This window comes from Podarcis liolepis (genome assembly GCF_965112155.1).
Source record: "Podarcis liolepis genome assembly, chromosome: 17".
Classification (NCBI taxonomy): domain Eukaryota; kingdom Metazoa; phylum Chordata; class Lepidosauria; order Squamata; family Lacertidae; genus Podarcis; species Podarcis liolepis.
This window is the reverse complement of record NC_139571.1, coordinates 33176791-33204098: the sequence shown is the minus strand read 5'-3', so window position 1 is coordinate 33204098 and position 27308 is coordinate 33176791. Positions and strand designations below refer to the sequence as shown.

Below are 27308 nucleotides of genomic sequence, written 5' to 3'. Positions count from 1 at the left end.
TTATTTCAAACATGGTTTATTTTCAGTAAATACATGAGCCAGCTTACATTTTGTGTAAAACATCTATGGTAGCATGCTGCCTACAACTGCATAGATCTCTGGCAGCCTTTTTACACCAACTTTGGTCATTAATTGTTCCTCATATGAAAGTCAACTGACATAGTACTTGCAGCAAATAAATCAGTATGTGGCCTTAAGGTTGCTTTGGGAAATTGAGTGTGTGTGCATCAAAAAGCATTATGTAGCCACTAGTGTCTTTATTAATACAGACCATTAATTAGCAGGGAAATGGAAGAAAAAGAGATACAAGACAAGATTTCTGTTTGGAGTATTTTTCTCTTGTCCAAATCTTTATGGTTATTACTTTAATCATTTATTTTCTACAGGATTCATTCCTAAACTTTAGGATTTCTGGTTAGTGATTCTTCCAGATAATGTTTAAAGCTAATACTGGAAAAATCCATCTTTTTCTCTGAATGAGAAGTGCCTTGCAATAAAACAGAAAAGCTCTCTTTTCTGATTGTAATACTGCATGTGGCCTTTGAGCTGAAATATTCTCCCCAAATTAATGGGTTTTTATTACTATTAGGAATGAATGAAATTGCTATGTAGGTCCCCAGATATGATTCAGAGGGACATATTAAAATATGCAGGCAAAAAGGGCAATGATTCCTGTAAAATAGCATTAGTTCGTTCATGCCTCACATCAAACATTATCCATCAAGGATTAGGAAGCAGATTTCCTTTTGGAAGAAAATCGTCTCTAGAGCAATGCAGAAGAATGCACAATAGGAAATAAAAATTTCCTGTTATCCTCCACAGTTTTGTGTTGGCAGTGACAGTATGTGTTTGAGATTATGCAGAGATCATATGACTGATTCCATATTAAAATTATATACTGAGAATATAAAATGTTGATTTCTTCAGTTTTTAAAAATAAGAAATATAGCCTTATCATTTGACGCTAAAACAACTGAGCAGAAAAATAAACAAGGTACCCTATAGGGAACAGGTGCAAGAAGAGCGTGGGTGAGGAGGCATAAGGCTCCAATAACTAAGGCTGTGCATAGTATCAGCGCTGCAAACAGGGATAGCTAACAACAATATTTGTATTATTTTTATGAGTTGCAAGAATGATTGCAGAGATTCCAGAAATCGAGTGCTGAACAGTGACAGGTGACAAGGTGTGATGTGGACCGAGCCCACTTCTCACATCAGCACCAGTGACAGACAAGGAAGGCACACAAAAGCCACTTGGAAGACATTCTAAAGTTACGTAAAGGGACTTGCACTGATGATGCAGACTTGAATAAAGAGAATTATCAGCGCAGGTAGCAAACAGGGCATTAAGGCTACTAAACAACTCTGTGGTTACCATTATCAGTTGAAATCTGTTTTTGTTCAAAGCGAAAATGGGTTGCATAAGAAGACTATTCAGCCACCAGAAAATAAATAAGGCAATATGTACTAGGGTTTGACTCAACCTCTTTTTGCAACTGTTTTTGGATGTTTTAGAGGAACATCAAAGACTGAAACAGCCCACTTATATTCTTATATACTTTATTTTAGGCTCTACACTTCTTGACGCGCAGTAGTGCTTTCATACGTTCTCCCCCAACTTCTACATAGAGTTTGGGTTGACCAAAAATAAAGGAAGATTTGTTTAGTGCATCAGGCTGGCATCATACCCGAGGTAGGCAACACATCACTATCACATACTAGTGATGACAAGAGTAAGCAGAAGTATTGAAAGGAACTAGAGGCAGCCTTAAAAACAGTAAAACTGATGGGAGGTGTTTTCTCTTTTTAAACTCGCTCTCTTTCCTTCCCTTGTTTTTAACATTCATGTCAAGTAGAGATAGAACAAACCAAATGTAAATCTCGAGACAGAATTAATACATTCAAACATTTCCCCCAGCCATGATTTTGCAGATTTAAGACTAAGTTCATAGAAACAATTAACATTTGTGAGAATGAAATCGCCTTTGCATTTTAAGAGAACCTTTGCCTTGTTCATGCACAGATTCTTAAACTGAGACTAGAGAGAAACCTCCCCACTCTACAAAAGTTAGTATTTCAATGCACTTAACTTTTATTTTGATACATGTTCATATGTTTACATTGTTACACAGCTACCCTGCAAGGAAATGGATGCATGGACAATACAAATATTTCAAAATATGCTCTTGTCTGGAATACAAGGGGATCAAATAGATTTTCAAGTACTTAGGGACTTTAATAGAAAAAAGTACAGTTAAGTAAGTGAGGGATGAGTTTTCTTTGGCAAGGATTTTATCAAATTGAAGGAGTTACTGCCTTAAACAAAGCAAACTGTCAAAGGACCAGTTCACAGAATGCTCTTGCTCCCTTAACCATGGTTATATGACCAGGAGTAGATTGTGGTGTCTCACATTCCTCTCCTCTGGAATGAATTTCCCTGCTGTGGCTAAGAGTTGCATTGGTACTGACTTCAACCATGGTTAACACCAGCCAGGTTTTGCCAGTATGAAAAAAACAGAGAGTGAAGCTGCTTAAAATAAAACCTTGATTGATATTAACTATGGTTAATATTAGTGTTTCTATAAACCTTCACCATAGTTAACGCTGGTGTAGAAAATTCATACCGGAGAGGAATGGGGTAAGATCCCATAGGCTGCTCCAGAAGATCCCATATCTTTCTCTCTTAAGGAGCTCTGTCTCTAGTGATGCCAAAATGCTCTCTTCCCGATGACTATTTGAGGCAGGAACTGGCCAAACAAGGCTGTGACTTCATGATTAAGTGATAAGGAGCATTGCAGGGACAGTGGACTCAAGTCCCTGCATCTGATCTGTGCATTTTGGGGGGTGTTTTGTAAATCTTGTACACAGGAATATAAATAAAAGGATGCTATCTCTTCTCTTCCTGGGCTGTTCAAAGCACCAGTGCCAAAGTTCTTTGTATGTCCAAGACGTAAGGGGGCAGGTGGTTCACAGATCAGTGCATGCCCAAGTGCAGTCTCCCACGCAATAGCATCAGGAGTGTTTTTGCACCTGTTCAACACTTCTCTCCTGCCTCAAGAACCATTTAAATTTGATGGAGGGTAAGCATCTCAAACAAGGTGTTTCAGGGACACCATGTGGTACAAGCTTAGAAGGTATGCACCCCGATTCTATGCATGCTTAGTTGGAAGCAAGTCCCAGTGAGTTTAATAAGGATTACTTCTAAGCAAGCACACATGTAAGTATACCTACAACACGGTGATAGTGCCCGTTACGAGAAGTTATTTCAAGTATAACATTCAGTTTTAGATTTCAGCTAATCACTAGACTAAGCATTTCACATGATCAGGGAGCCTAGTTTTGATTCAAGTTCAAAGGTTTAGTTAAGATTACATTATACTATACTATACTATATATTCTCCTCTTGAGATGGGCTGTCTTCTATTTTATCCAAGCCATCATGTTGAACCTGCAATGTAAATAGCAATTATCCGTAACACATACCATCATTAATCATGGCATGGACAAGTGTACATTGCAAGGTACAAATGTTATATGGAGAGATGTATGTAATTGCAGCTAAAGCAATACTGTACTTAGAATGTTTGTGCAATAGTATGCTGCTGCCCAAGCTTGAGCACTTACTGCATAGGCAGAGATGCTAAACTAGGTTATTTAAAAAACCAACAATTCCCTCCCACTTCAGTACCCGCAATGAGACATTAAGCAGTCTTTGAAACTGTACATTGAATAAAAAAACTGTACATTGAGTAGTGCCTTAAATACATGTCCAGCTAAACTGAATACTTTTTGTTGTTGTTAAACATTCAAAAAGAAATTCCCTTATAATTGGTGGTACCTTGAATAACGTACAATTACTCATCCACTGTAAACATATGTAAGCAGTATATTACATATTGAATCAGATCTCTTTTATATAACAAACACTGAAAATCCAGTTCACTATCACCATTATGACAATTTTCATGCTTACATAAGATGTTTGGCTAGAAGCTATTTAATAGCAGAAACTGAAAATGTGTCAAGATGATTATTTCATAGTGGCTCATTTAGTTAAGCACCCCCCTTAGTGCTCCTGAATGTTGGTCACTGACATCCGCCTTCATCTGTTCAGTCTCTGTGTTACAACCTCTCGGTACATTATAGATATATAGATGAGTAGCAGAAACACCACAAAGAAATCATCTAAAAACCCCAAAATTCCAAACAGGGCTTCGGGGAGAAAATCCAGGGGGGATGCCAGGTATAACAAAGCTCCCATGAGGCAGAGGAATATTCGGATGCGGAACATCCAGAAAAGACCGCCAACGGAAAACATTTCTCTGAACGCATGGCGCAATAACGTGGGCAGATCCATAATCCTCTCCATAATCTAAACAAAATGTAGAAAGACCAATTTTTGGTAAATGTTATACATGGTACATTTATCTCAGGGACTTTTGACACATATATTACAAGCTCACGTGCATTTACACAAATTGTAATATTGGTGAAAAAGCATGATAGTGTAATTCCTTCTTGGACTGTGTCCATGACCCTTTCCCTCAGTATCTCCCTCTTAAAGATCTATATTCTCATTCATAAGGACTCTGAATATAAACAGCATCTTGGATCGGGGGGTTTTTATACCAAGTACAAGATTAAACAAACACATGGGAAAAACAAAATATTGTTCAAGGTTTTACATTCAATACAAAACATGCTTAAATAAGACTCAATATTGAAACATCACTTTCTCTAAGTGTTAGAATGCTTTATATCTCAACAATCCTTACCCATACCCAAAAGAACCCAGAAGGCAGACCAATATTATTAATCATAATAGATTGCAGAGGGGGAGCGTGAGAGAGTGTGGCTTGCCAAAGCAGCGCTAATGGGTTGGGGCAAGATTTCAACAAGGAGCCTTTAGGCCAGGGGTTGGCAAGGTTTACCTCGCCTGGGCCGGTTCACTCCAGCGGAATCCCTCCATGGGCCAGATCACGTGTGTGCCTGAGCGCCCCCCCCCCCAATTTCCGGCGTCTTGTGTCTGAGCAGATGCGATTTCTGGCGCCGTGGAAGCAAGTCCCTGCACCATGCTGTGCCTGTTTAGCACAGCACGTGGGGACTCACCAGGCAGATGGCTTGGTTTGGGGGTGGCTCGTGGGCTGGTTAAACAACCCCCGTGGGCCGCTTGTGGCCCATGGGCCTTAGGTTGCCTACCCCTGCTTTAGGCTTACAGCTCCCTCTCTTAACTGCTACATAGCATAAACTCTTTTCTGACAAAGCTTGCTGAGTCTCTAAAGACATACAAAAGCTGGGAACTCTCCATGCCTGGGGCCTCTAAAGCTGGTATTTCTCAATTAAATCCCTTATTTTATTCCCAAAAATTCACCACATCAACAGCGATTATTATTTGTCTTGGGTGGGGGCCACAAATCTGGCTGGTTTTGCTGGCTGACAAAAAAAAAAGTAGTTTCTGGATCCCTCACCACAAAGGTCATTGTCTACTTCCTTCATCTCTGCAACACAGTACAAATGCAAAGAGAATCCCTTGCTCCCTCGCCGCAAATGCAAGCTTATGGCTAGGAAAGGGGGCGGGGAAGATTGTTCCTAGAATTACACTACACGGTGCATTATAGAAACAGCCCCAATGCTCCTCTCCACCTTGGAGCTAGAAAAGGATGAAGTGGGGACTAACTCTAGCACAAACGTCCACAAACAGCCATCTCCAAGGCTGGAAGGACGACTGGACTGTCTCTGAAGCCCAGTTGCAAAACCACAAACCCAGGCCTTTCTCTCCAGAGCTAAAGAACAAGGCTAGGGCTTGTCCTTCTGCGACCATACTCTTGAGTACCTTCAAAGCACTATAGCCAAACAAGCCCATTCCTCCTTCCAACCTCAATGCTAGGGAAGGGCAGGGACTGGCCCCTGTGCTTGCACTGCACTTCAGAGGTGCTCCAGTGCTCTGTAATGTTGTGTGCTACTGGTAAATGGATTTTGTACCCCTGGTCCCACTGACTCTATCCCCACACATACCGATCTTGGCTGTCCTGAGAATCTCCTGTTGTAATCGTTGACAGCCTGAAGAACCTGCACTGCATCCTCTTGTTCTTCATTGAAGAGTGGTAAAAATAAAGTTACCTGAACACAATAGAAAATTGAACATTTAATACCTGCATGCAAACTTTCCTCCCTTTCCACTGCAGTGATTTTAAAACAGGGGTGACAAATCTGTTGGCCCTCCAAATGTTGTTGGATTCTCAACTTCCATCCACTGCTCCCTCCATGGCCACTGCTCAGGAACGATCGGAGCTGAAAAGCCACAGGTTCCCCACCCAAATTTTAAAAGGTTACAGAAAAGCCATACCCTAACAAATGACGTGCTCTAGCATAAGAACAAAATATGTGACTGTAAATATTCTTACTAGGTGTCTCTTACAACTACAGGCGTTACACATACCATACAGCTCAGAGAAATTTGACAGTTCTGAAAACCAAGGTGCAAAGCACTTGCAAAGTAGTCCAATACATTAGAGTAGCATTATCCATAGTCTGAAGCAAAACAGGAAACAGCCCACAATATAAATATAGCATCTCACTATAAATATTCATCTGGATGGCTGCACAAAGGAGATTTTAAAACGTGTTAAATTATTACCTGCGCATAAAATGTTACCAAGACTACACATGCCCCATATCACATTACACACAAGCATGTATTATTACACAAACACATGTATCATTACAGAGGCATGATTTCCCCAAAATTTGAGCCTAGAGCTGTATTCTGCCATGGGAACTTTGCCTCTGATTTTGATGGCAAAGGAGGACCAGCATCAGGCCACTGAATCCCCATGCAGTGGGAATCAGGGTTTTTAATTATTACAGAAATGCAAGACTATATAAGAACATATAGTATTAAATTCTATGTAGAATATAAATATGGTTAATAGGCATATAATGCGTAATAGATTTCACAAGACATCACTATGCCTAGGCCAACAACTTACACTTGCTTAATTTTACACAGATAGATGGAGGTGGGGGAATGTTAGTGTTGCCGTATGAGGAATGGGAATGGCACTAGGGAACCCAGCAGGCTCAATGAAGGCCTAATAAGGACAATAGGGAAACTCAAATGCAAATGGCACAGATTTGGCCCAAATGAGAATACCCTTTTTGAGATGTGGGGACCAGAAGCACATAGTATTCCAAATGTACTCACACAATAGATTCGTACAATGGCATTATGCTATTGGCAGTTTTGTGTTCAATTCCTTTCTCATGATCCCTAGCATAGAATTTGCCCTTTTCAGTTGTTGCACATCTTCATAGAGCTATCTATTACAGCCCCCAGATATCATTCCTAGTCAGACACTGCCAGTTCAGACCCTATGAGCATATATGTGAAATTAATTTTTTTTTGCCCCAACATTGCATCACTTTGCACTTGAATTGCATTTGCCATTTTACCGCACATTCACTAAGTAGGGAGAGATCATTTTGGAGCTCTTTACAACCTCTTTTTAACAGCTCTGAACAATTTAGTATCATCAGCAAACTTGGCCCTCTCACTGTTCAGTCCTAACTCTTGATGAAGAAGTTAGAAAGCACAGGTCCCAATACTGATCCTTGGGTGACTCCACTTTCTACATCCCTCCATTCAGAGAACTGTCCATTCATTGCTACTCTCTGCTTCCTGCTACTTAATCTATTTCTGTTCTACAAGAGGACCTCTCCTCTTATTCTATGACTGCTAAGCTTACTAAGGCATCTTTGGCAAGGGACCTTTTCAAAAGCTTTTCGAAAGTCCAAGTGCACGATTTATCAACTGGATCACCTCTATCAATATGCTTGTTGACTTTCTCAAATAACTCAGATATGTTTGTAAGTTAGGACTTCCCCTAGCAGAAGCCATGCTGGTTCTGTTTCAGCAAGGTTTGTTCTTCTATATACACAGAATCATAGAATTGTAGAGTTGGAAGAGACCACAAGGATCATATAGTCCAACTCCCTGCAATGCAGGAATGTTTTGTTCAACACATGCTTGGTTATTTTCCCCCCTTAACCAGTATTTTTCAAGTGTCACAAAAACAAAAATCCGCAAATAAAAAATGCAAAATAAATATCAAAAACAGACAGTCCTCAGCATAACACTCAAAACAGAAGCGTAACACTCAAATCGGAAGCATAACGTTCAAAATGGAGCACGTTCGGTTTCTTAAAAGTTCGCAAACCAGAACACTTACTTCCGGGTTTGCAATGTTTGGGTTCCAAGTTGTTTAAGTACCAAGGCGTTTGAGAACCAAGGTACCACTGTATTAGGCCTAGAACTTCATCTAGTGTCCCTGCTAGCTGCCTCAGTTCCTCTGACTCTCCTGCAAAAGTTAGTCCAGACACTAGAATTCCTGGGTGCCATTCAAGTCCAGGGTCACCACCCCTCTGGTTGGTTCCATGACCAACTGTTTTAAGGAACAATCATTTAGAGTATCTAGAAATTTTACCTATTTGTTGTGACTCGAACACAAATGTAGCAAGTCTATGTGAGAGAATTGAAGTCACCCAACATTTCCCCCTTGGGATGCTTTCTTGGTTTCATTTTTTATCTCATGATCTCCCTGAGCATTTTGATCAAGGGGACAATAGCACATCTCTAGTACTAAATTGCTTTTGGGGCCCAGTATCACTATCGACAACAATTCTGTGGAGGTGTCCACCCCCTTTAGCTTGCTGGACTCAATGCTCTCTTTGATGTACAGAGCAGCACCATCTCCAATACATCTTTCCTATGGCGTTTATATCCAGAGATAATGTGTCCCACTGGTTCTCTCCACTCCACCATGATTCTGTTATACCTACTACATCAAGACCCTCGCTCTCCCTGGAGCTATCACTGTGGAAGTGGAACAGAGCTATAATGTCCCTGAGGGCCTCATCCACCACTCTCTCTTCCTCTCTAAGCTTTTCCAGATATGCCGCCTTGGCCTGAAGGAAACAAACTTGTTCCTGAACAGACAGGAGCTTGGACACACCCACAACTTCCATCCAAGAGAGTTCTCAAATTTTGGGGTCCTCAAATTTGGCTGGCTTTGCTGGCCAACCAAAAGATGTTGTTTCTAGTCCTCTCCCCACAAAGGGTGGGGGCTTCTTCCTCCATCTCTGTAACACAGTGCCAAGTCAGACAATTCCTGACTCCTCAACCCAAATTCAAGCTTGGGGATTGGGAAGGGGTGATAATTGTGCCTTAGAATTATATTACACAGCCTGGGCTTTTCTCAGAGCCACAGCTTCAAAACTACAAATCCTGGCTGCGCTGTTGATAGCCAAAGAAGAAGGTTAAGACATGTCCTTATCCTGCTTTGCTTCTGGAGCTCCACAGGTACCTCAGAAGCCCAGTCCTTCTTTCAATCTTGCAGCTGGGGAGGGGACTGTCCTTGTGGATTTCAGAGGTACACTAAATGGAAGGAGAATCCTCAGCTCCCTCTTCAGTTCCCAAGGCTAGGCTGGCAGGAAAGCTGGATGCAACAGATGGGTGAAACTGTGGGTCCCTGGTCTTCCTGACTCTGTCCCTACACATACCAATCTTGGCTGTCCTGAGAATCTTCTGTTGTAATCACTGACATCCTGAAGCACCTGCACTGCATCCTCTCGCCCCTCACTGAAGAGAGGTAAAAATAAAATTACCTGAACACAATAGAAAATCAGTTACTTAATAATTTTACATGGATTGTTTCCTTTCTTATACCGTACTTTTAAAAGGTTACAGAATGTAATGTGTGGGGCTTTTTTTAAAGCCAACTAATGATGTGTTGAAGCATAAAAGCAAAATCCAAGCACTAAGATGGGTGCAGTTGTAGTTATCTTCTTATAACCACAGAGATTAAAGTTACTGTTGAGCTCAAACAAATCTGCAAGTTCTGAAAACCAGGGTGTTTGGCTGTGAACCACCTGCCAAATTTGTCCATGATATTACAGTAGAATTATCCACAACCCAAAGCAAACAGGAAATTCAGTCCATAAGATTGGTTTGAATGGTTGCAGGGGAGAGACTTAAACATTGAACTATTATCTACATATGAAACTATGTTACCAAGACTACACACACACCCTGATCATGTCACTTGCCCTTAGTTTCAGCTGTACTTTTTGTCAGTTTAGAGATATCTTCCCTTAGAGATAGAAGAACTTTAGACCAATCTTATGCTAGTTCTTCACAAATCTATGAAACTAAGCTTGCCGTGGCATCTGTTTCATCTTGTTCCACTGTGTCTGCTCTACTCCCTTTAAGATGCTCAGCTGTCATGATGTCTCTGAAACAGGAATTATCAGGGAGGAAGAAATCCAGGAGTCAAAGTTTCCTTTTTTGGTCCTGTGTTTGCTATGAGGCATATCCCATAAAAACTGCTCACTTTGAGCACATGAGAAAACATATAGATGGCAGCATGTTGCTATTATTTTGTGAGCTGGGACAGAGCAGTAGGTTGTTCTGTAATTGATGATGACATCACTATCCTCCCCACTTAAGAGATTTTTGAAATAAATGTCTTTATTTAATTTTTAAATGTGCAGGTGCTATGGGATAATTAGTTGGCTTTGCTACAAAGATTAATGTAGATACTGCTCTGGGATTCATAATCTAAAATGATGCCTAGCCATTAGATTCGAAAGCAAATGCTATTCTACTCAGGTATCAATGATATTCTGTATATTCCTGAAACATAAACATGTAAAAACTTTGAAGGGAAAGTTACCAAAAGTTAACATCAGAATTTTGAATATCAGCTTATTACCGTTTGCCTGCAGATAGGGCAATGTATTGCACCTCCCCATGGACCACACCTCCAGTATGCAATAATGCAGGAACCTAGATAAAATAATACCATTACTATTTTCTTAAACTGACAGTATCCCAAATAGAAGTTGCTATTTCAACAAACACTCAGAAATGATGAGCTGATCCAAATGATAAGCTGATGCAACAGTGTCATTTTGTGGGGTGAAAGGACTATTTTCTCCATAACACATTAAATCATCTGTGCAAATCAGTATCTTAAGAAATATTTACAAACAATATTGAAATAGGTGTCAATCTACATTTTTAAGCGGTTGCCAGCTTTAAATGCCAATGATGCCTAACCTTTCTTATGAAACTGGTATTATGAGTTGCTGTGAGCCTCTTATACAAATAGACATAAAATATATATGAAGTGGGACAGGAATAAAAATGGGCAGTAATTTAATATATTTGCTATAGCAATTATCATTTTTACATTTTTGGACATAGTTTAAATACCTGTTAGAAACAACTAGTATCTAACACAGTCAGCTGAATGAAAACAATCAAAGGGTAATTCCATGCTGCTGTAAAACTAATCCACATTTTCAAAAGCACCTTTTTCTGTACATCATTTACTTAACACATCTTACCAGCATAACAGAGTGCAATAAGTGATGCAAAAACGTATTTTGCTTACCACAAAAAAGATGTCCACAGTTTGTTTCAATGGGAAATGTAGCCTGTTGTAAACACACTGGGCATGACATATCAGTATAGAAACGTTGTCTGTCTTCAAGTACATTCTGCTGGAAGAAATAAGAAGTGTCACCTGTTCAAGCAGAGCAAATCGCTGTACCTGCCAGAAGCAGCAAACTAATCCTTATTGCAAGATCTGAAGAAAGTGTTTCTCACAAGTATATTTTCCTGACTTTATTCTCACATAAGAACAATCATACAGTAGAAAATGAAGGGCAGAAACCCAACTTGTTAGCCTACAGAGTCTAAAAAAGTAAAAACAAAACACTAAGTTAATTAAAGCAATGAGAATATATTAACTTAATCTGTAAAACCAATGAGAAAACTATCTAACAATGTACCCTGAAAAGGCCTTGTTGGATTAAAAAAAGTCTTAAGGATTTGCCTAAAAGTGTTGGATTTTTGCAGTATAGTAACGCTGCAGAGAGCTTGCTGGGGAGATCATGCATTAAAAAGAGAGGACTCAAAAATAACTTAAAGAAGGTTTTAATAAGAAAAACAAAAACTCCATTAACACTAAATATATTAACAACCAAACATGACCCAACCACCAACCCATCCCCCAGGGTAATGGGAGAGCTAGATGCTGCTCCTTATATACTCTACCCAGATGCTGACACACCTTAATCAAATACAACTCAGCAGCACCTGCTATGTTACACAGCTGTAAAGCTGGGTCTCGTTATCTTGCTCTGGCCCTTGCTCGGGCCCCTTAAAGACATACACATGGAGTGGAACAACGATGAACCTTTACATTTAAAGAAACCATTCAACAAAAAGAACCAATTGTTGGGTGTGGATTCCAAAGTACGGGTGCCACCACACAAATTTCTTCCCTGGGTACTCATTAAATAAACTTTCTGGCCTAAGGGTTCAAGCAGGATGATACGAGGAAAGGCCACATTAACAACACCATAAAGGTTGGTGATTTTGTCCTCAAAGTGCCTAGCAAAAGAGTCATAGCACATTCCCAGAAGGTTCAAGTCTGTGTGTACTGAAGCTGGTTTCATCAGACCATGGACCACTCGCTGAAGAGTTCTAAAAGGTAAAGGTAAAGGTAAAGGACGCCTGACAGTTAAGTCCAGTCGCAGACAACTCTGGGGTTGCAATGCTCATCTTGCTTTACAGGCTGAGGGAGCCGGCGTCTGCAGACAGTTTTTCCCGGTCATATGGCCAGCATGACTAAGCCACTTCTGGTTCAACGGAACACTGAAACCAGAGCAGCGCATGGAAACGCCGTTTACCTCCCCACCGGAGCAGTACCTACCGTATTTTTTGCTCTATAAGACTCACTTTTTCCCTCCTAAAAAGTAAGGGGAAATGTGTGTGCGTCTTATGGAGCGAATGCAGGCTGCACAGCTATCCCAGAAGCCAGAACAGCAAGAGGGATTGCTGCTTTCACTGTGCAGCAATCCCTCTTGCTGTTCTGGCTTCTGAGATTCAGAATATTTTTTTTCTTGTTTTCCTCCTCCAAAAACTAGGTGCATCTTGTGGTCTGGTGCGTCTTATAGAGCGAAAAATACGGTATTTATCTACTTGCACTTTTTGGGTGTGCTTTTGAACTGCTAGGTTGGCAGGAGCTGGGACCGAGCAACGGGAGCTCACCCCGTCATGGGGATTTGAATCGCTGACCTTCTGATCGGCAAGCCCAAGAGGCTCTGTGGTTTAGACCACAGCGTCACCCACGTCCCACAAAGGAGGCAAAGGCCTACGGCACCCAGTATTCCCAGGTAGTCTCCCATCCAATTACTAACCAGGCCTGAAGCTGCTTAGCTTTCAAGAGCATGTTCAGGGTAGTATGGCCGTAGAATGAAGAGTTCTACCAAGTGGCTACTTTGGGATGTGACGGAGGCTATGAAGTAGACTTTATTTGCTGCCTACACCACCACACAGGGGGCATGATTATCTGTTCTAACTCATTTGAAGGAGCCTTTGAAGTTGCAGACTGTCAGCTGGCCCCACCTGCAACTTTAAAGCTCCCCATTCTCAGGCAAGGAGCCTGCTGAGAATGGGGAAGTCTTCTCAACTGAGGGGTGGTTGTGTCTGTGTATTTATTTTGCTCCTTCCTTAGCACCATTCCCTCCTGGGACTGCACACATACAGAGTCAATCTTTCCCCCCTCTTTTGGGCTTCCTCCAACCCCCAAATGTTTCTTTTCTTTTAAATGTGTACCTCTGTCACTCTCAGTGTTGCCTCAAGCATGCCAATGCTTCCTTTTTGTGCATATGCTATGCCATTTTCTTTACATAAGTCACAGCACCCATCCTTGAACTTGGGAAACAGGGGGAATAGTCTCCAGCTATTACAAAAGGTTCATGAGACATGAATTCTATTCTCTAGCATCCGTGTATTATAACCAGAGTTGGCTCTAAAGGAGCACAAAATCCATGAGGTTCAGATTTATCTACCTCCTGGTCATCACATGAGAAATTATCTGAGAATTGGCACCAAATGCAATTTATGCAAGGAAGAGCAGTTAGCATTATACCTGTTCTGATTGTATTTGTTGTCTAATTGCTCTCACTAGCTCTTGGTTTTCTGGATGAATAGCTGGGTGGGCATTTCTGTTAAGAGAAAATACAGTGCATAATACAATGCTAACAAAACACTTCAAAATCAGAGCTATACACAATGGAATTCATCTAGCATGTTCATAATTCTAAGATGCTCCAATTAACTGCAGGACAATGGCATTTTATGCAGTAGTAAGTCACTTGATCCAAACTTCAGCGCAAAATTCCTTCCCCCTGTCCCAGAGAGTAAGGGTAGTATCCAATGCTAGTCATACTATCATGAGTAGACCCACTGAAATGAATGATCGTGTCTACCTTGGGTCCATTATTTCAATGTGTCTACTCTGCGTAGAGCTTCATTAGATACAACTCTAACCCTATGTATTTTTTTTCAAAAAAATACTATTAGCACATAAATGGAAAGCTTTTTAAAAAATATTTGAGTGTTCAAGGCTACAATCTTACTCATTCTTACCTAAGAGTAAGTCCCACCAAGTTCAGTGGGAGTTACTTCTGAGCAGACATGCACAGGATTGTGCTCTAGGATGAAAGTAATGACATCATTCCCTTTTCCTTTATGTTAATGAATTTCTTATCCCCATCAAAGTAGTCTACATTAGTTTTCATCATATATTAATTTTGAAAATGGGCTATCTTAAAACTGAATTTTCAGTTTTAAGTAGCAGCAGCTATGGAAACAGAGAACTTGGGTGGGAAAATATCATAGTTTTATTATGCTAGTTAATGCTCCAAGCTAGCTAGGCTAAGGGTGTTAACATATACAATTTCTATGACTGGTTTTTCAGGTTAGGGTGTAGATATATATATATATATATATATATATATATATATATATATATATATATATATATGTAACTCTGCAGTGGAAAGATGCTTTCTCTGTCTCCTTCCCCAATTTGGCTAGTGTTGTAAATATACCAAGTATGAGTGGCATGCAGGACTGGAGGTCATCTCATTTGGCCCAAGCTCAGTAAAAGCTTTGTGGGTGAAGAGAGATTTTAATCAACCCTACTGACTTTCTAGTTTGATTCTTTGAAGTGTTGCTTCCAAGAATGTGCAGTCAAAAAACAGGTGTGTTGTATCATTAAAAATATTTTAAATTACTTTAAATATATATGCCTGACACATTACAAATACAGTAGGTCATTGTCAAGTGCTAACAGTATCTCACCTTAAAAGTATGTATGCCAGTGCAGCAAGGAATGTGATGCTAAGCACCACTGCCAGCAGGACCTGGTCACTTATTCCTTCGATCATTGAATCACTATCTAGGATCAATCTCTGAACTTCTGTTTCTTCGCTGGCCATTCCAAAGCTAGAATCCAGGAAAGACATGCATTCAGATTTATACATGTGCATAAAATTATTCATGCTTAGCTCACATCTACAACTAAAAAGGAGTAGACAAAAAACGCTTGAAGTTGCCACTGGTCTTCAAACTTTAAAATCAAACTGTGTTCTGTGACAAGTTGGCACACTGGTAAATTTCCAAACTCCATGTCACACATACCCTGCTACATTCTAGAATTCTAAAATTTCATGGGATTTCATGTGGTGACATGTGCTTAAATGGATGACAATTCGGACAATAGGCAGTGGGAATAGCCAATAGCTTAATGACACGTCCAACGCAATCCAGTCTCAAGTGTGTTGCCAGTGGAAAGTATGCACTAGAAGTGACAAAAATCAAAAGCAGATAGACAAGCCATGTGCTACATAGTAAGACAAACATATATAATATGCATATATGCAATATACGTCACTTATTATCCTTTAGAGGAGGCCAGTCCCATTTAACAGCTAGGCAGCACAGGCACAGTAATAAGGTATTAGTCCAAAATCAGTCAGTTAAGCTATGGCACAGAATTTTGAAGCAGAAATATGTAGTAATGGTGTGTGCTTCAGGGCATATACAGAGTGCTTTCCCCCCAGCATTAAAAAGTTGCAGCCTACTCTGTCATCACAGAATTAAGAGGATTACAGGGTAATGGTATATCTGCCCTATAGATTAAAGCTCCAGCATCTCCCTTGAAATTGAGTATTAACTCCACCTCCATTGCCAGACAACTGAACCAGAGAACACATACACAGTGTTCCCCTCCATACAATAACCCATGCTTTGTTTTCAGTTTTCCAGCAACTCTTCACAATAACATGCTCTTTCTTCCTCCACTTGTGTTACAGACAAGCTGTCCTTACTTGTTCTACTTTCCAAACTCCTCCCCCAAAGTCTGGAAAATTAATTTGTGCTAAGACATCACGAGGGCTTAGCCCAGGAGTCTGTTTTCCATACCAGGTCTGAGTCCTGGGAAAGCCCATCTGAGCATATGCAGACCACTTTCCCCTTCCCACTGAACAACCGTGGTCTCCTGTTTGCTCACACACTTAGAATTCAAATTTCCCTCCCATTTTTATGCAATTTATCAATATATCAGAGAAGTTGATGGCAGACTGAATCAAGCACTTTCCTCATCCAAACTACTCCTATCTTCCATCCTGACCACTTCAATCTTCTGTTGCACCGCCAGCTGGCTTTTCCAGTTTTGGGAGGAAATTAGCTAATCGTAAATGCATTTAATAACACTGAGCCTTCCCTGTATAAGGAAGCTTTTTAATGTGTAATGTTTTATTATGTTTTTATATATGTTGGAAGCAGCCCAGAGTGGCTGGGGCAAACCAGTCAGATGGGCGGGGTACAAATAATAAAATTATTATTAGTGGTAGTAGTAGTGGTGGTAAGATGTGTAAATGCATTTAAGATGATAATTTTATGCCAATTTCTTTGCTTGCCTTCCCTTTTCCTTTTTATGCTTGCATAAATTGATTTTCAGGTAAGCTTCCCCTCCTCAAAGGACATGACTGAAAATGCCAATGGGTAAATCCTTTCGTTTAGTGACATGACATTGACAACATCAACTCCTTCTATTTACCTCATCTGGAAGACTCAGCACCATGTCATTAGCAGCTTTCTTCAGGCCCACAGTAAATGTTTCACACACAGCATCTGAGAAACCGCTGTGCTGTACTTGCAAAAAGAGAACATTTTCAGGCTACTTTTTAAAATATACTTCAACACAGCATATGTTTACATTATTTTCGCACCTGCAGATATAGGCTTGAGTAATTTCTATGCCCACACAGAGTAAAGTGCAGCTGTATGTATATAAAACAAGTCAGATCTGGATGGAACATGCTATTAAATCATCCCTATCCCCTCAAGAAACATACAGAGGTGCAAACATTAAGAAATTGAGGTGAAATTTGATGAAAGAGCTAACATTTAAAAATATTAAGTTGGATATAAACAAGTATCCACTTAATCTGTCTCTGTTTTGGGTCACTCTCCCTCTATCTCCAATTTGGGGAAAATGCTAGCAGTGTTATCTTGCACCTTTCTGTGCATGGCAATCATTCATGTTTGCCAAAATTTAGAAGACCTGTTAACTCCTCAAATATGCAAATCTGAAGTATGCTATTAAGTAATCAAGAACAGCTACTCCTTCGCTATGGAGCAAAGATGCTGTTGGGCCTAACCCATGGTTAGCTGTTGTGCGGGAAGTGAGATGAACTGAACTTAACCCTAACGGGGATGTGCTTGAAATAGGATCTGAAACCATGATTTCAAGTTGGTTAAAGAGGAACCACAGTTAACCCTAAACTACAACTGGGTTAATGTTACTACTGATCAGCTTGCTGAAGGTACATCCAGCAGGGGAATTGCATTTGAAAAGGAACAGAGTACGGAGAAGAAAATATGCACATAACCTGTGACTCAAAATATTTTGAGCAGTACTTGGTTAAGGTTTGCATCCAAGGAAAGGAGACAGACCAAAAGCAACCGCAGTCCCATCAGTGTTTACAAATATACATACATAGACTGGTGAGTGCTGATAAAAGCAGAAGCATTTACTTGCATCTAGCAAAACCAGGATGAGAGCTGCTACGAAAATCAAAAACACAACAAGAAAGCAGAGTGCAGGGGAGAAAAACAATTTTATTGCCTTTAGCAAATAGAATTTTTGAAGGCCAATTTAATTTACTGGCCCCACGGCAAAAAACTCAAGTTATTCACATTCTTTTTTTTATTTCCATCGCTTCTTGAATAAGAACAAAGCACCACAAAACAGCTACATTTTAATTACAACAGATGCTTTTATTCTTGTGAGCAAAGTTTTCTTTCTTTTTTGAAAAAAAGCACTGAATTTTAAGGTCACAAAAGAACATGTTGGTGCAGATGTATTATTTCACTAGGCTTTTGAATAGATAGCTAATAAGAGAGACACTGAAAATACTTTGTTAAATGCTTCTCATGTGGTAAAGCTGGAATTTTGCCACATGGCATGGTTCAGAAATACTTAGAATGCCCTCCAGTGTAGGATGGAATAAATAATTGTAACTGGCCAGTCAAAATAAAATGAAATCTTAATTGCATCTGCTTAGCCTTAGAGGCAAGTCCAGCTAATTTCAGCACATTACGTAATTTCAAATAATGTGCCCTGATCTTTTTATATCCTTCCAGAGTAACTACATTTATTGTACTCCTTTCTTAATGTTAGATAAAAGACTCCTATGCCCTCTCACCAGGGAGTAAGTCCCATTGAACTCAATGAAATTTAGTTTTCAGTAGACCTTTATAGGTTTGCACTGTCAGCTGCCACTGGCAAACCACGGCTTCTGCTCTTCATGTAAAATGCACAATGGGTATGTAAGACTCTTAATATTTGAGTATACAAGTAACCCTTTTCTATAGCTGCCTTGAATACATGTTGCCTCGTAATCTGCATTCCTGAGTTAATCAAGGCCATTTTAATAAAAGAGACTTAAATTGGCTTTTCTGTGGCTCACATCTGTGTGATGGGGAAAAGAAACGGAAAGCAACAAAAATGTATGTAAGAGTTATTTTCTATAGTGTCATTTTCTATTTCCAGGAGGATCAATTTAAATTGAACAATAGAAACTTGGTGAAAAATGAATTCGCAACATTTAACTGATTGCAAACTCCCATAAGTAACTGTTTTGGAATCTTTTTTGCCCTGAATAGTTAGGCTATGTAGTAAAGCACAGGCAGTGATGTCTATAGTGTAACCATTATAATTTAAAGAAAGTGAGCTTAAATAAATGTGCTGATCACCCAACCAATAAGTGTAAAAGCAAAATGCCAACATTTTGTCCCCTTCTTCCAAGTTGTGATCACACTTTAGCATGACCAAGAAACAAAAACTAAAATAGGGGTGTGCAGATAAAAGAAAGTACTGTATTCACTCTTGTCTAGTTTTCAGCTTCACCAGATAACCCAGGTTCTAGTATCATACAAGAGGTAGTAAAACCTTTCCCTAGCCATTTTCTCTACACCATGCATAATTTACAGGTCTCCCAACCTCTTTTCTAAGTTAAAAAGCCCCAAGTGTTTGACCTTTTCTCCAGTTGCCTCAGTTCTTTGATCATTTTGATTACCCTTTTCCAGCTCTACAACATCCTTTTTGATGTGCAGCAATCGGAACTTTACAAAGTATTCTAACTGTAGCATCCATTTCCTCTCTAGCGAGTGGGAAGTTCAATAGTAGAAACGAGTACGGAAAAATTATCTGCTTCTCACTTTCTTTTAGCTACCCTTTTACATCATGCATGCAGCACAATCCAAGAGCTTTTCAGTTATCTGCTGTTCAGTTTCATTGCTTCACTTTTCACATGGGTTGCTCATTTCACTGTTTTTCAAGTCCTTGAAAGATACAAGGAGAGGTATAGTTGCTGCTATGCCACTATATGGCATAACAGGTTCTGCCCATCTAATTAGGCAAGCGTGAGTGGTTACATGTCAGACTGATGACATTCACCTCCATCAGACAAATTTTAATCTGTGGTTAAAATTTAAATTTCTGATTAAAATTTCAATCAATTAATTTAACATTCAGATAAGACCAATTAAAGCTAAAGCCTTAAAATTAGAGAAAGATTTCTCTACTGCATTTCACATTTTATAAGATTGTTCCTTGAAGATTAACCTCAGTTATCTTCTACACCAGTGGTTTTCAGATTTTCTACCTTCAGAAAACTTTTTTAAGAATGCCTGTCTGCTGAGGAACCTGAGCATCTACTATCGAACCCTATGTGAATCTACTATTGAACCCTATTGAACCCGACGCCTCTTTTGGGGCAAATATTTGGCTTCACCAGCAGCCCATACAAACAATATTGCCCTAGGCCTATGGGATGCCAACCTTTTGGGCCTAGTGATCACTGCCACAAAATAGTTGCTAGTTATAGTTGCTAGTTATAAATAGTTGCTAGTTATAAAGGCTGGTGTGAGTACCTTGCTAACAATTTGCCCAAGACACTGAGTACAAAGCAAGGCTAGAGTCTAACCCCATGAACCCAAATCCAATTTAAATTTGTTAATCATCTGGTATATAGAGTAGATAACTTGTGGGGCATCATGGCAGCCTTATTGAGGCAGCATGGATCCCGCAGGCACCTCCCATTCCTAGTTCTTGCCTGCAAGTCAAGATAGCAGAGAAAGGTTGGTAGGGATACCTTTTCATGGAATTCCATAATTGTGCTGAAGAACGTAAGCATTTCCTAGAATACAGTTTGGAAAACAGTGGTCCATATTAGAGGTTCTCAAAATGTCTATGTTCAGGGCCCACTTGAGAGGCTGAAAATTACCGAGGTCCATCAGTCACAAAATGGTGGTGCATGGGCAGAGCCAATAACATAATGGCAGCAGATGGCAATTTCCAAAGTGGATTGCATAGCAATAGAATATGTAGTTAGTAATTGCCAGCTGATTATGCCAATCTTTGTCTTTATCTGCTGCCTTTGTGTTACTAGCACTACTCCTGCACCATTTAGTGACGGGGTGGGTGCTCAATAATTTTCAGCCTGTATGGGGAGAGAACCCTTATGGTAGAGACATTACCGTATTTAGTTTAGAATAGGGAGTCAAATCAAACATGAATCAAAAACCAGAATGAACATTTATTATTTTCCTAAACCATAAGAGAACTGAACCATAACAGAAAGTCTCTGTTGAGTATGAACTGCAACAGAACTTTAAAAAAAATAGTTCAAATAAGTATTCATCTAAGCAACAAAGCTCTTGATGTAGTACACTCTCTGGCTCACACAAAACCAGAACAACCACATAAAATAAATCCAGTGTGTGGGAGGGTTTATATATTCAGGTTTCTCCTGGAATTTTATACTCTGTCCTTTTAAAGGGCTGGGAAGCATTAGGCAAGGATTGCAATGGAGGCCTCCTTCTCCTTATAATAGGGGCTTGGTCAACATACAAGTTAAAAAATGGAAGAGTTGAACATGCAACACATACGCGAGGTGAAAGAATAATACAAAGTAAACAATACAGTACATATTTATCAAATGTTCTTTACCTGTGCAATTAATGAGACCATATATGTAAATTGAAAATAGAAATAGGGAATGAACTGTGAAGCCAAACATGAAAAACCAATATTGCAGAAACAAAGAAAGAGATAAGGAGCTATCAGCGTACACAGAAATGAATAGTTGTGAAACACAAATCTTGATGGGGGAGGTAACAAGCCTTCCTCCAAGAAAAGGGGGAAGGATAGCACTGCTGGATTTGGCTATGTGTGTTCAGCAGAATGCCTGAAGACACCTTTAGTTGCAACACTGTTGGCTTGCTCCATCGCAATGAGCAAATGATCATCGTGTGCCTTTTCTTTTAAATTTATCATGTGAACTTGAATTGTACTAGTTACATTATGTGTACCAAATCAGTTGCTGAACTTTTATTGACATGAATTGCTACCAAACCAGAGCAACTGAACACGGACCCCAAAAATTAATGCTTTTATATTTTTGTTTACAAATGGGAACTAAAAGGCAAAGAAAACCAAGAAAAAGCAGTAAGTGTATCCCAGTCCTACTAAAGGCACAGATGAATTCAAGACTCATGCTACTCAGAAAAGATGCCTGATCTATTGATATGTTAATTTATTACTTTAGCACTCTGAAAAGCCCATAGAATGTTCTTACTGTTCTGAGCACCAAGGTGCATCCCTTCCTAAGCAGGAGGACATCCAGAAAGAACACATAGCTAAAACTGTTCTTAGGAAGGGAAGATTATTGAATTGCCAACACACCTCTCATCAGGCAAGAAAGAGAAACTACATTCATGCTGAATGATTTCTTTCTCCATTGACAAGAATTCAAAGGTTTGTTCATACCTTCTCTCACTGTGTGTTTACTTTCTTTCATATTTACAAAGGGCACAACAGGGAACTAGAAGGTTCCAATAGGCATTCTGAGTTATTCTTTCCTAGGGGTTGGCAAATAATGCTGAAAATAATGCTGAAAACTAAGAATGGCCTGGATTATTTGGTATTATATTCCTTTTTAGAAAGAAAACACGATTTTTTGTGTACAGGTAACTTTCAATTTAGGGACGTGGGTGGTTCTGTGGGTTAAACCACAGAGCCTCGGACTTGCCGATCAGAAGGTCGGTGGTTCGAATCCCCGCGACGGGATGAGCTCCTGGCTCAGTCCCTGCTCCTGCCAACCTAGCAGTTCGAAAGCACGTCAAAGTGCAAGTAGATAAATAGGTACCGCTCTGGCGGGAAGGTAAATGCTGCTCTGGTTCGCCAAAAGCTGCTTAGTCATGCTGGCCACATGACCCGGAAGATGTACGCCGGCTCCCTTGGCCAATAAAGCAAGATGAATGCTGCAACCCCAGTCGGCCACGACTGGACCTAATGGTCAGGGGTCCCTTTACCTTTACCTAACTCTCAATTTATGCAGGGGTTATGTTCCAAGGATACCACATAAAGCCAAAATCACATATAGTCAAAACACATTGGGTTCCATGGCAGGTGTGATTGTCAAAGTGTCCGTCCCCCCCGAATGACCACCCCTTTTCACCCCTTTTTATTTTTATTTACAGAGCACATAAAACCAAATGTGTGCAAGTTTAACTGCATAAGTTGCAAGTTACATGTACTTCATTTACTCAGTGTCTTAACTACACTGTTAAGGGCCTCACATCAATTATCTACACAATAAACGAAGACACCCAAATATGTACAAACTGAATCTATACAATATATATCTTAAAGGATAGTTAAATATAACAATGCAATACAGCATTGAAATAAAAGTTCCAGGTAAAGACTTAGGAAAATCATTTTAAAACTTACCTAGAACATTCAATGTTTTGGAATAAGAAAATAAAACAACCTGGAAGGACCTTAGGAGACACCCAATGCAACCTCCATTTAAGTGCAGGATATACTAGATTTCAAGAATCTCCATTAGTCTATACTATTTTAATTGAGGTGCTTCTTACATATTGGCAAACTGTAAATGTGAGTGCACTATCTATTTGTGACCACAATAAGGACACATAGTGAACATAATTTTAACCACCCTGGCACACTCAAAATCTAAATGACGAAGGAGTGTATTTCACCACCAACTTATATGTGGAACAGAAAGCTGGTTCAAGTTAAAGAGTAACTTCTAAAGGGTAACTTGAGTCAAATTTGATTCTTATTATGAAAATACTTTGTAACTGCTCTGAGAGCCTATTTGGGTTATAAAGCAAGATACAAGTATCCAAAGGAAATACTGTAAATAAAAACTATTTCCTGTTCATTAGCATGAAGAACTGTATAAGGTTGTGATTATGTATACATGGTGTTTTACTGAAGGGTGCACCCCACACCTACTACTCTCAGTGCATGTTTCGGATACAGCAGGAATTCTAGCCGGTTTTTTATATTATTATATAGCTGTGTACATGGTGCTTTATAGAGTAACATAAACTAGACAGGTATATAAGCAGAGAATGAGCAGAGGTGGCATTAAATGAAGGGCCACAACTCAGTGGTGCAGCATCTGCTATGCATGCAGAAGGTCCCAGTTTCAATCCCAGGTAGAATTAGGAATATCCCTAGTCTGAAATCCCAGAGAGCTGTTGCCAGTCACTGTAGACAATATTGAGCTTGATGGACCAATGGCCTAACTTGGTATAAGGAATTTGCAATGATTTGTACTTAGTTTGTAACGAGGTGAGAGAGTTGAATCAGGCACAGAGTTGGACACCACCAAATGAACTGGTCTCTGAAGCTACTTTAAGAGCATTAAACTCAAAGTCGTGTAAAGCTTCTCTCTAGGGGTAGCAAATATTTGGCCCTCTAGATCTTCCTGGGCCTCCAAACAGCCCAGGTCAGGAATGATGGGAATTGTAGTCAAACAACACTAAGAGGGCCACAAGCTCTCATTTGAAGCATAGAAGCAGACTCCTAAATTCCCCCTCCCCCAGGGTCAAAAAGCAACAATAAACCCAACATACTAGGCCTTTCTCCTTTGCAATCCCAACTGATATTTAGTAAAGCTTCTGCAAGAACACAATTGTTAATTTCAGTAGGGCTTGCAAGAGCAAGTTTTCTAAGAATTTGTAGCTTGTGAACCATAATTCAGTAGTAGATTGCCTGAGTCACATGCAGCAGGTCCCAAGTTCAATTCCCTAGCAAGCCCTGTTAAAGGCACCAGCTTTCAGGGGCTTGGAGAGATTTCTGAGGCCTGGAGAGTTGCTGCCAGTCAGAGTGGACAATACTGGGTTAGTTGGATATTCGGTGTGACCAGGTAGAAGGTGGGTGGGTATGTGTGCCATTTTCTACCTTGGAGCAAGGTAGAACTTCAAGGCAACTCTTGAAGGCAGGAATGCATTAGTGACTGAGAAGTGCTACATTATTCCCAGTTAATCCCAGATAGGAGTTTCACTGTATTTTTCACACACCCCAATACAGCACCACCCAAAAGAGAAGTTCTCAGAGTTTACCCTCCAGAGTGCTCAAAACTGGGACCGCATAGACCAGATCCATTTTCTGATTTCCTTTCTTTCCTCAGCCCCCATAAGGAGTGCAACCCCACCCCCACCGCAACCTCAGGGTAAATTTACACCCACCCACTCAAAACGCAGCTGCTTACCAGAATAGCAATTTCAGCAGTAAAAAAAAAAAAAGCCAGCCTCGCTTAAATCAAAGTTTTCTAGCTCCAGCGGCACGGAATAAAGCATTTCAATACTTTACGGGGACGAGAAATGCGTTCCCCCAAACTTGTGTGTTGCGCCAGCTGCTTTTTTGGACTACAGTTCCCATCATCCTTGACCACTGGTCTTGCTAGCTAGGAACGACGGGAGTTGTAGTCCAAAAAAAAAACCCAGCCGAAGACCCAAGTTTGGGGAAACGTTGCTTTACAGAGAAGTACTTCTGCGCTGCCAAAAATAAAATAAAATGAAACCAACAGGGGTGGGTTAAAACACCCCGTTCATTTCAGTGCATCCTCCGCAAGCAAATATTTCATAATACCGTTTGAGAGGCCTGGGGCGAAAGAACCCTAAAGCTACCTCCCTCCAAAAATATTATTATTATTTAAAAAACTCGTTTCTTCGGCCTAGTCACCCCTGAGAACCGTCAGGACTCGGAATAAGGATCACGTCCCGCCGAAGGGGCTCAGGAAAAGCTGCCTCAGCCCAAGCGAACACGAGTGGGAAGAATATTCAAAGGAAACGAGGGGTGCGCCTCTAATGGCGGGACGGGAGCCGCCGGCCCGCGCCGGGAAAGAGCGCCAAAGTGGGCGCGGCGGGTCGCCTCACGAGCGCTCGGCCACTCGCCTCAGTACCTCAGCTCCTGACGGGCTCAAGCGAGGCCTCTCAGCAACCAGAAGCGGCGGCAGCGGCAGCGGCAGTGGCAGCCTCGGCCGCTTCCCCCCGCGCGCCTCAGCCAACCCGAGCGCCGCTCCTCCCTCGCGGCGTGACTGAGGGAAGGCGGGCCTAGTGGGCCGGCGGGCGCCTGCGCCTTGTCGGCGGCCGGTGTGCCAGCGGAGCGGGCGGATCCCCCACGACGGGGCCCGGCTGACGTGTCTGCGCTACAGAGCAGCCCGGCCCGGCTGTGCCGGCCTGGGTTGAGGGGAAGAGAGGAGAAAGGAGGAGGCGGCGGAAAGCGAGCGGCGGAAAGCAGGCCGGCGCCTCTCGAAGACTCTGCCTGGCGAGGAGGCCCAGGCGGCGGCGGCGGCAGCTCCTCGGCTGGAAGAAAAAGCCCCGCCCGGCCTGCACCATGTTCAATGTGGAGAGCCTGGAGCGGGCCGAGCTCGGGGAGAGCTTGCTCACCTGGGTGAGTGACCGAGGCTTGTGGCGGGGGGGAAAGATGCCGTTCCCCGGGAGCTTTTGCCCCCTGGGCCTGTGCTTTCTCTCCTTCCATCCCTTTCCCAGTTTGGTGCCTGGGCGGCTTCCTTCTGTCTCTAACTCGAGCTCCCAGTTGGGCCCTGCCATGCCTGGAGCCGGTCTCTGTTCTTTTGAGGGGCTCCACACGCTTTGCCTCACTCACCCCGGTTATGGGCTTCGGCCCCCTAGGATGTGCCCAGCCTCATCCTGCTTATTCAGATGCAGGCAACCCGCTGGATTCATCCGGGCTTAACTACCAGCTCACTCTGCGTATAGTGAGTGGTATGATTCTGTGTATTTATTTGTTTTCATATGCAAAATTCAGAGTGCGAAGGTGGCAAGTAAGTTTCTGCAAAGCATGTGTTGGGCAGGTACACAGTCTCAAGAAACCAGCCACTGGTTTCCCTGTGAAGGTCCACCTGGCTTTTGTTTTGTTTTTTAGTGTGTGAAAAAGCACAGTAGAACACCTAGTATCTCCTTTCTTCTCCCCGTGGATTGTATCCAGCAAAATTTACTTAGAGTAGACCAGCTGTAATTAATGGATCTAAGATATTTGATGTCCATTAGTCTGTATGGACTATGACTAATATTGGATTCCGCCCCATCTTTCTTGTCCTTTGAAGGCATTAATGTCATCAAGCCATGAAAGGGCTGGGCTTGCTTATTTCGCCATCTCTCCCTTCACAGCTTTGCTGTAAATGCAGCTTCTGCTTCCCTTTAAATCACATCAGTCTCTTTTAGTGTTTGTATAAACTTGTGCAAAACTTCGCACTTGCGGCTACCAGTGGGATACTTTGCACCTAATCACATTTCTTGGAGAGAAACTAGGTAAAGGTAAAGGTGCCCCTGCCCGTACGGGCCAGTCGTGACCGACTCTGGGGTTGCGCGCCCATCTCGCTTAAGAGGCCGGGGGCCAGCACTGTCCGAGGACACTTCTGGGTCACGTGGCCAGTGTGACGAAGCTGCTCTGGCGAGCCAGCACCAGCGCAGCACACAGAAACGCCGTTTACCTTCCCACTATAAAGCGGTACCTATTTATCTACTTGCACTTAAGGGTGCT

General features: G+C 41.3%; 2 protein-coding genes and 1 long non-coding RNA gene across 10 annotated transcripts in view; 2 read left to right on the top strand and 1 right to left on the bottom strand.

The window, feature by feature from the left end:
- RNF170 (ring finger protein 170) lies at positions 1–25816 on the bottom strand. Of its 7 annotated transcripts, none has more exons than XM_083481573.1 (9): positions 25708–25816; positions 16977–17066; positions 15218–15361; positions 14001–14076; positions 11454–11562; positions 10770–10843; positions 9559–9663; positions 6016–6120; positions 1–4372 (listed from the first exon to the last, which is right to left on the bottom strand). In XM_083481573.1, the coding sequence occupies exons 2-9, from the start codon at positions 16979–16981 to the stop codon at positions 4103–4105; spliced, it is 888 nt and encodes a 295-aa protein (XP_083337699.1). In that variant the 5' UTR covers positions 16982–17066; positions 25708–25816; the 3' UTR covers positions 1–4102. The 7 variants fall into 7 exon arrangements, with proteins under 7 accessions (XP_083337699.1, XP_083337701.1, XP_083337700.1 ...); XM_083481575.1 differs by having other exon boundaries at positions 11454–11559; XM_083481574.1 differs by having other exon boundaries at positions 16977–17071; positions 25708–25801.
- On the top strand, positions 9608–10844 carry LOC310696300. The gene is made up of 2 exons (XR_014520539.1): positions 9608–10277; positions 10313–10844. It is a non-coding gene; the product is annotated as an uncharacterized lncRNA (long non-coding RNA).
- Positions 25817–25930: 114 nt separating the features above from the next.
- Positions 25931–27308, top strand: part of HOOK3 (hook microtubule tethering protein 3) — a 60846-nt gene continuing 59468 nt past the window's right edge. The window contains exon 1 of one of the 2 annotated variants that reach the window (XM_083481438.1): positions 25931–26198. In XM_083481438.1, coding sequence (XP_083337564.1) covers positions 26142–26198 — 57 coding nt within the window. In that variant the 5' untranslated portion in view covers positions 25931–26141. The remainder of the gene's footprint in view (positions 26199–27308) is intronic. The other variant, XM_083481439.1, reaches the window with a different exon arrangement.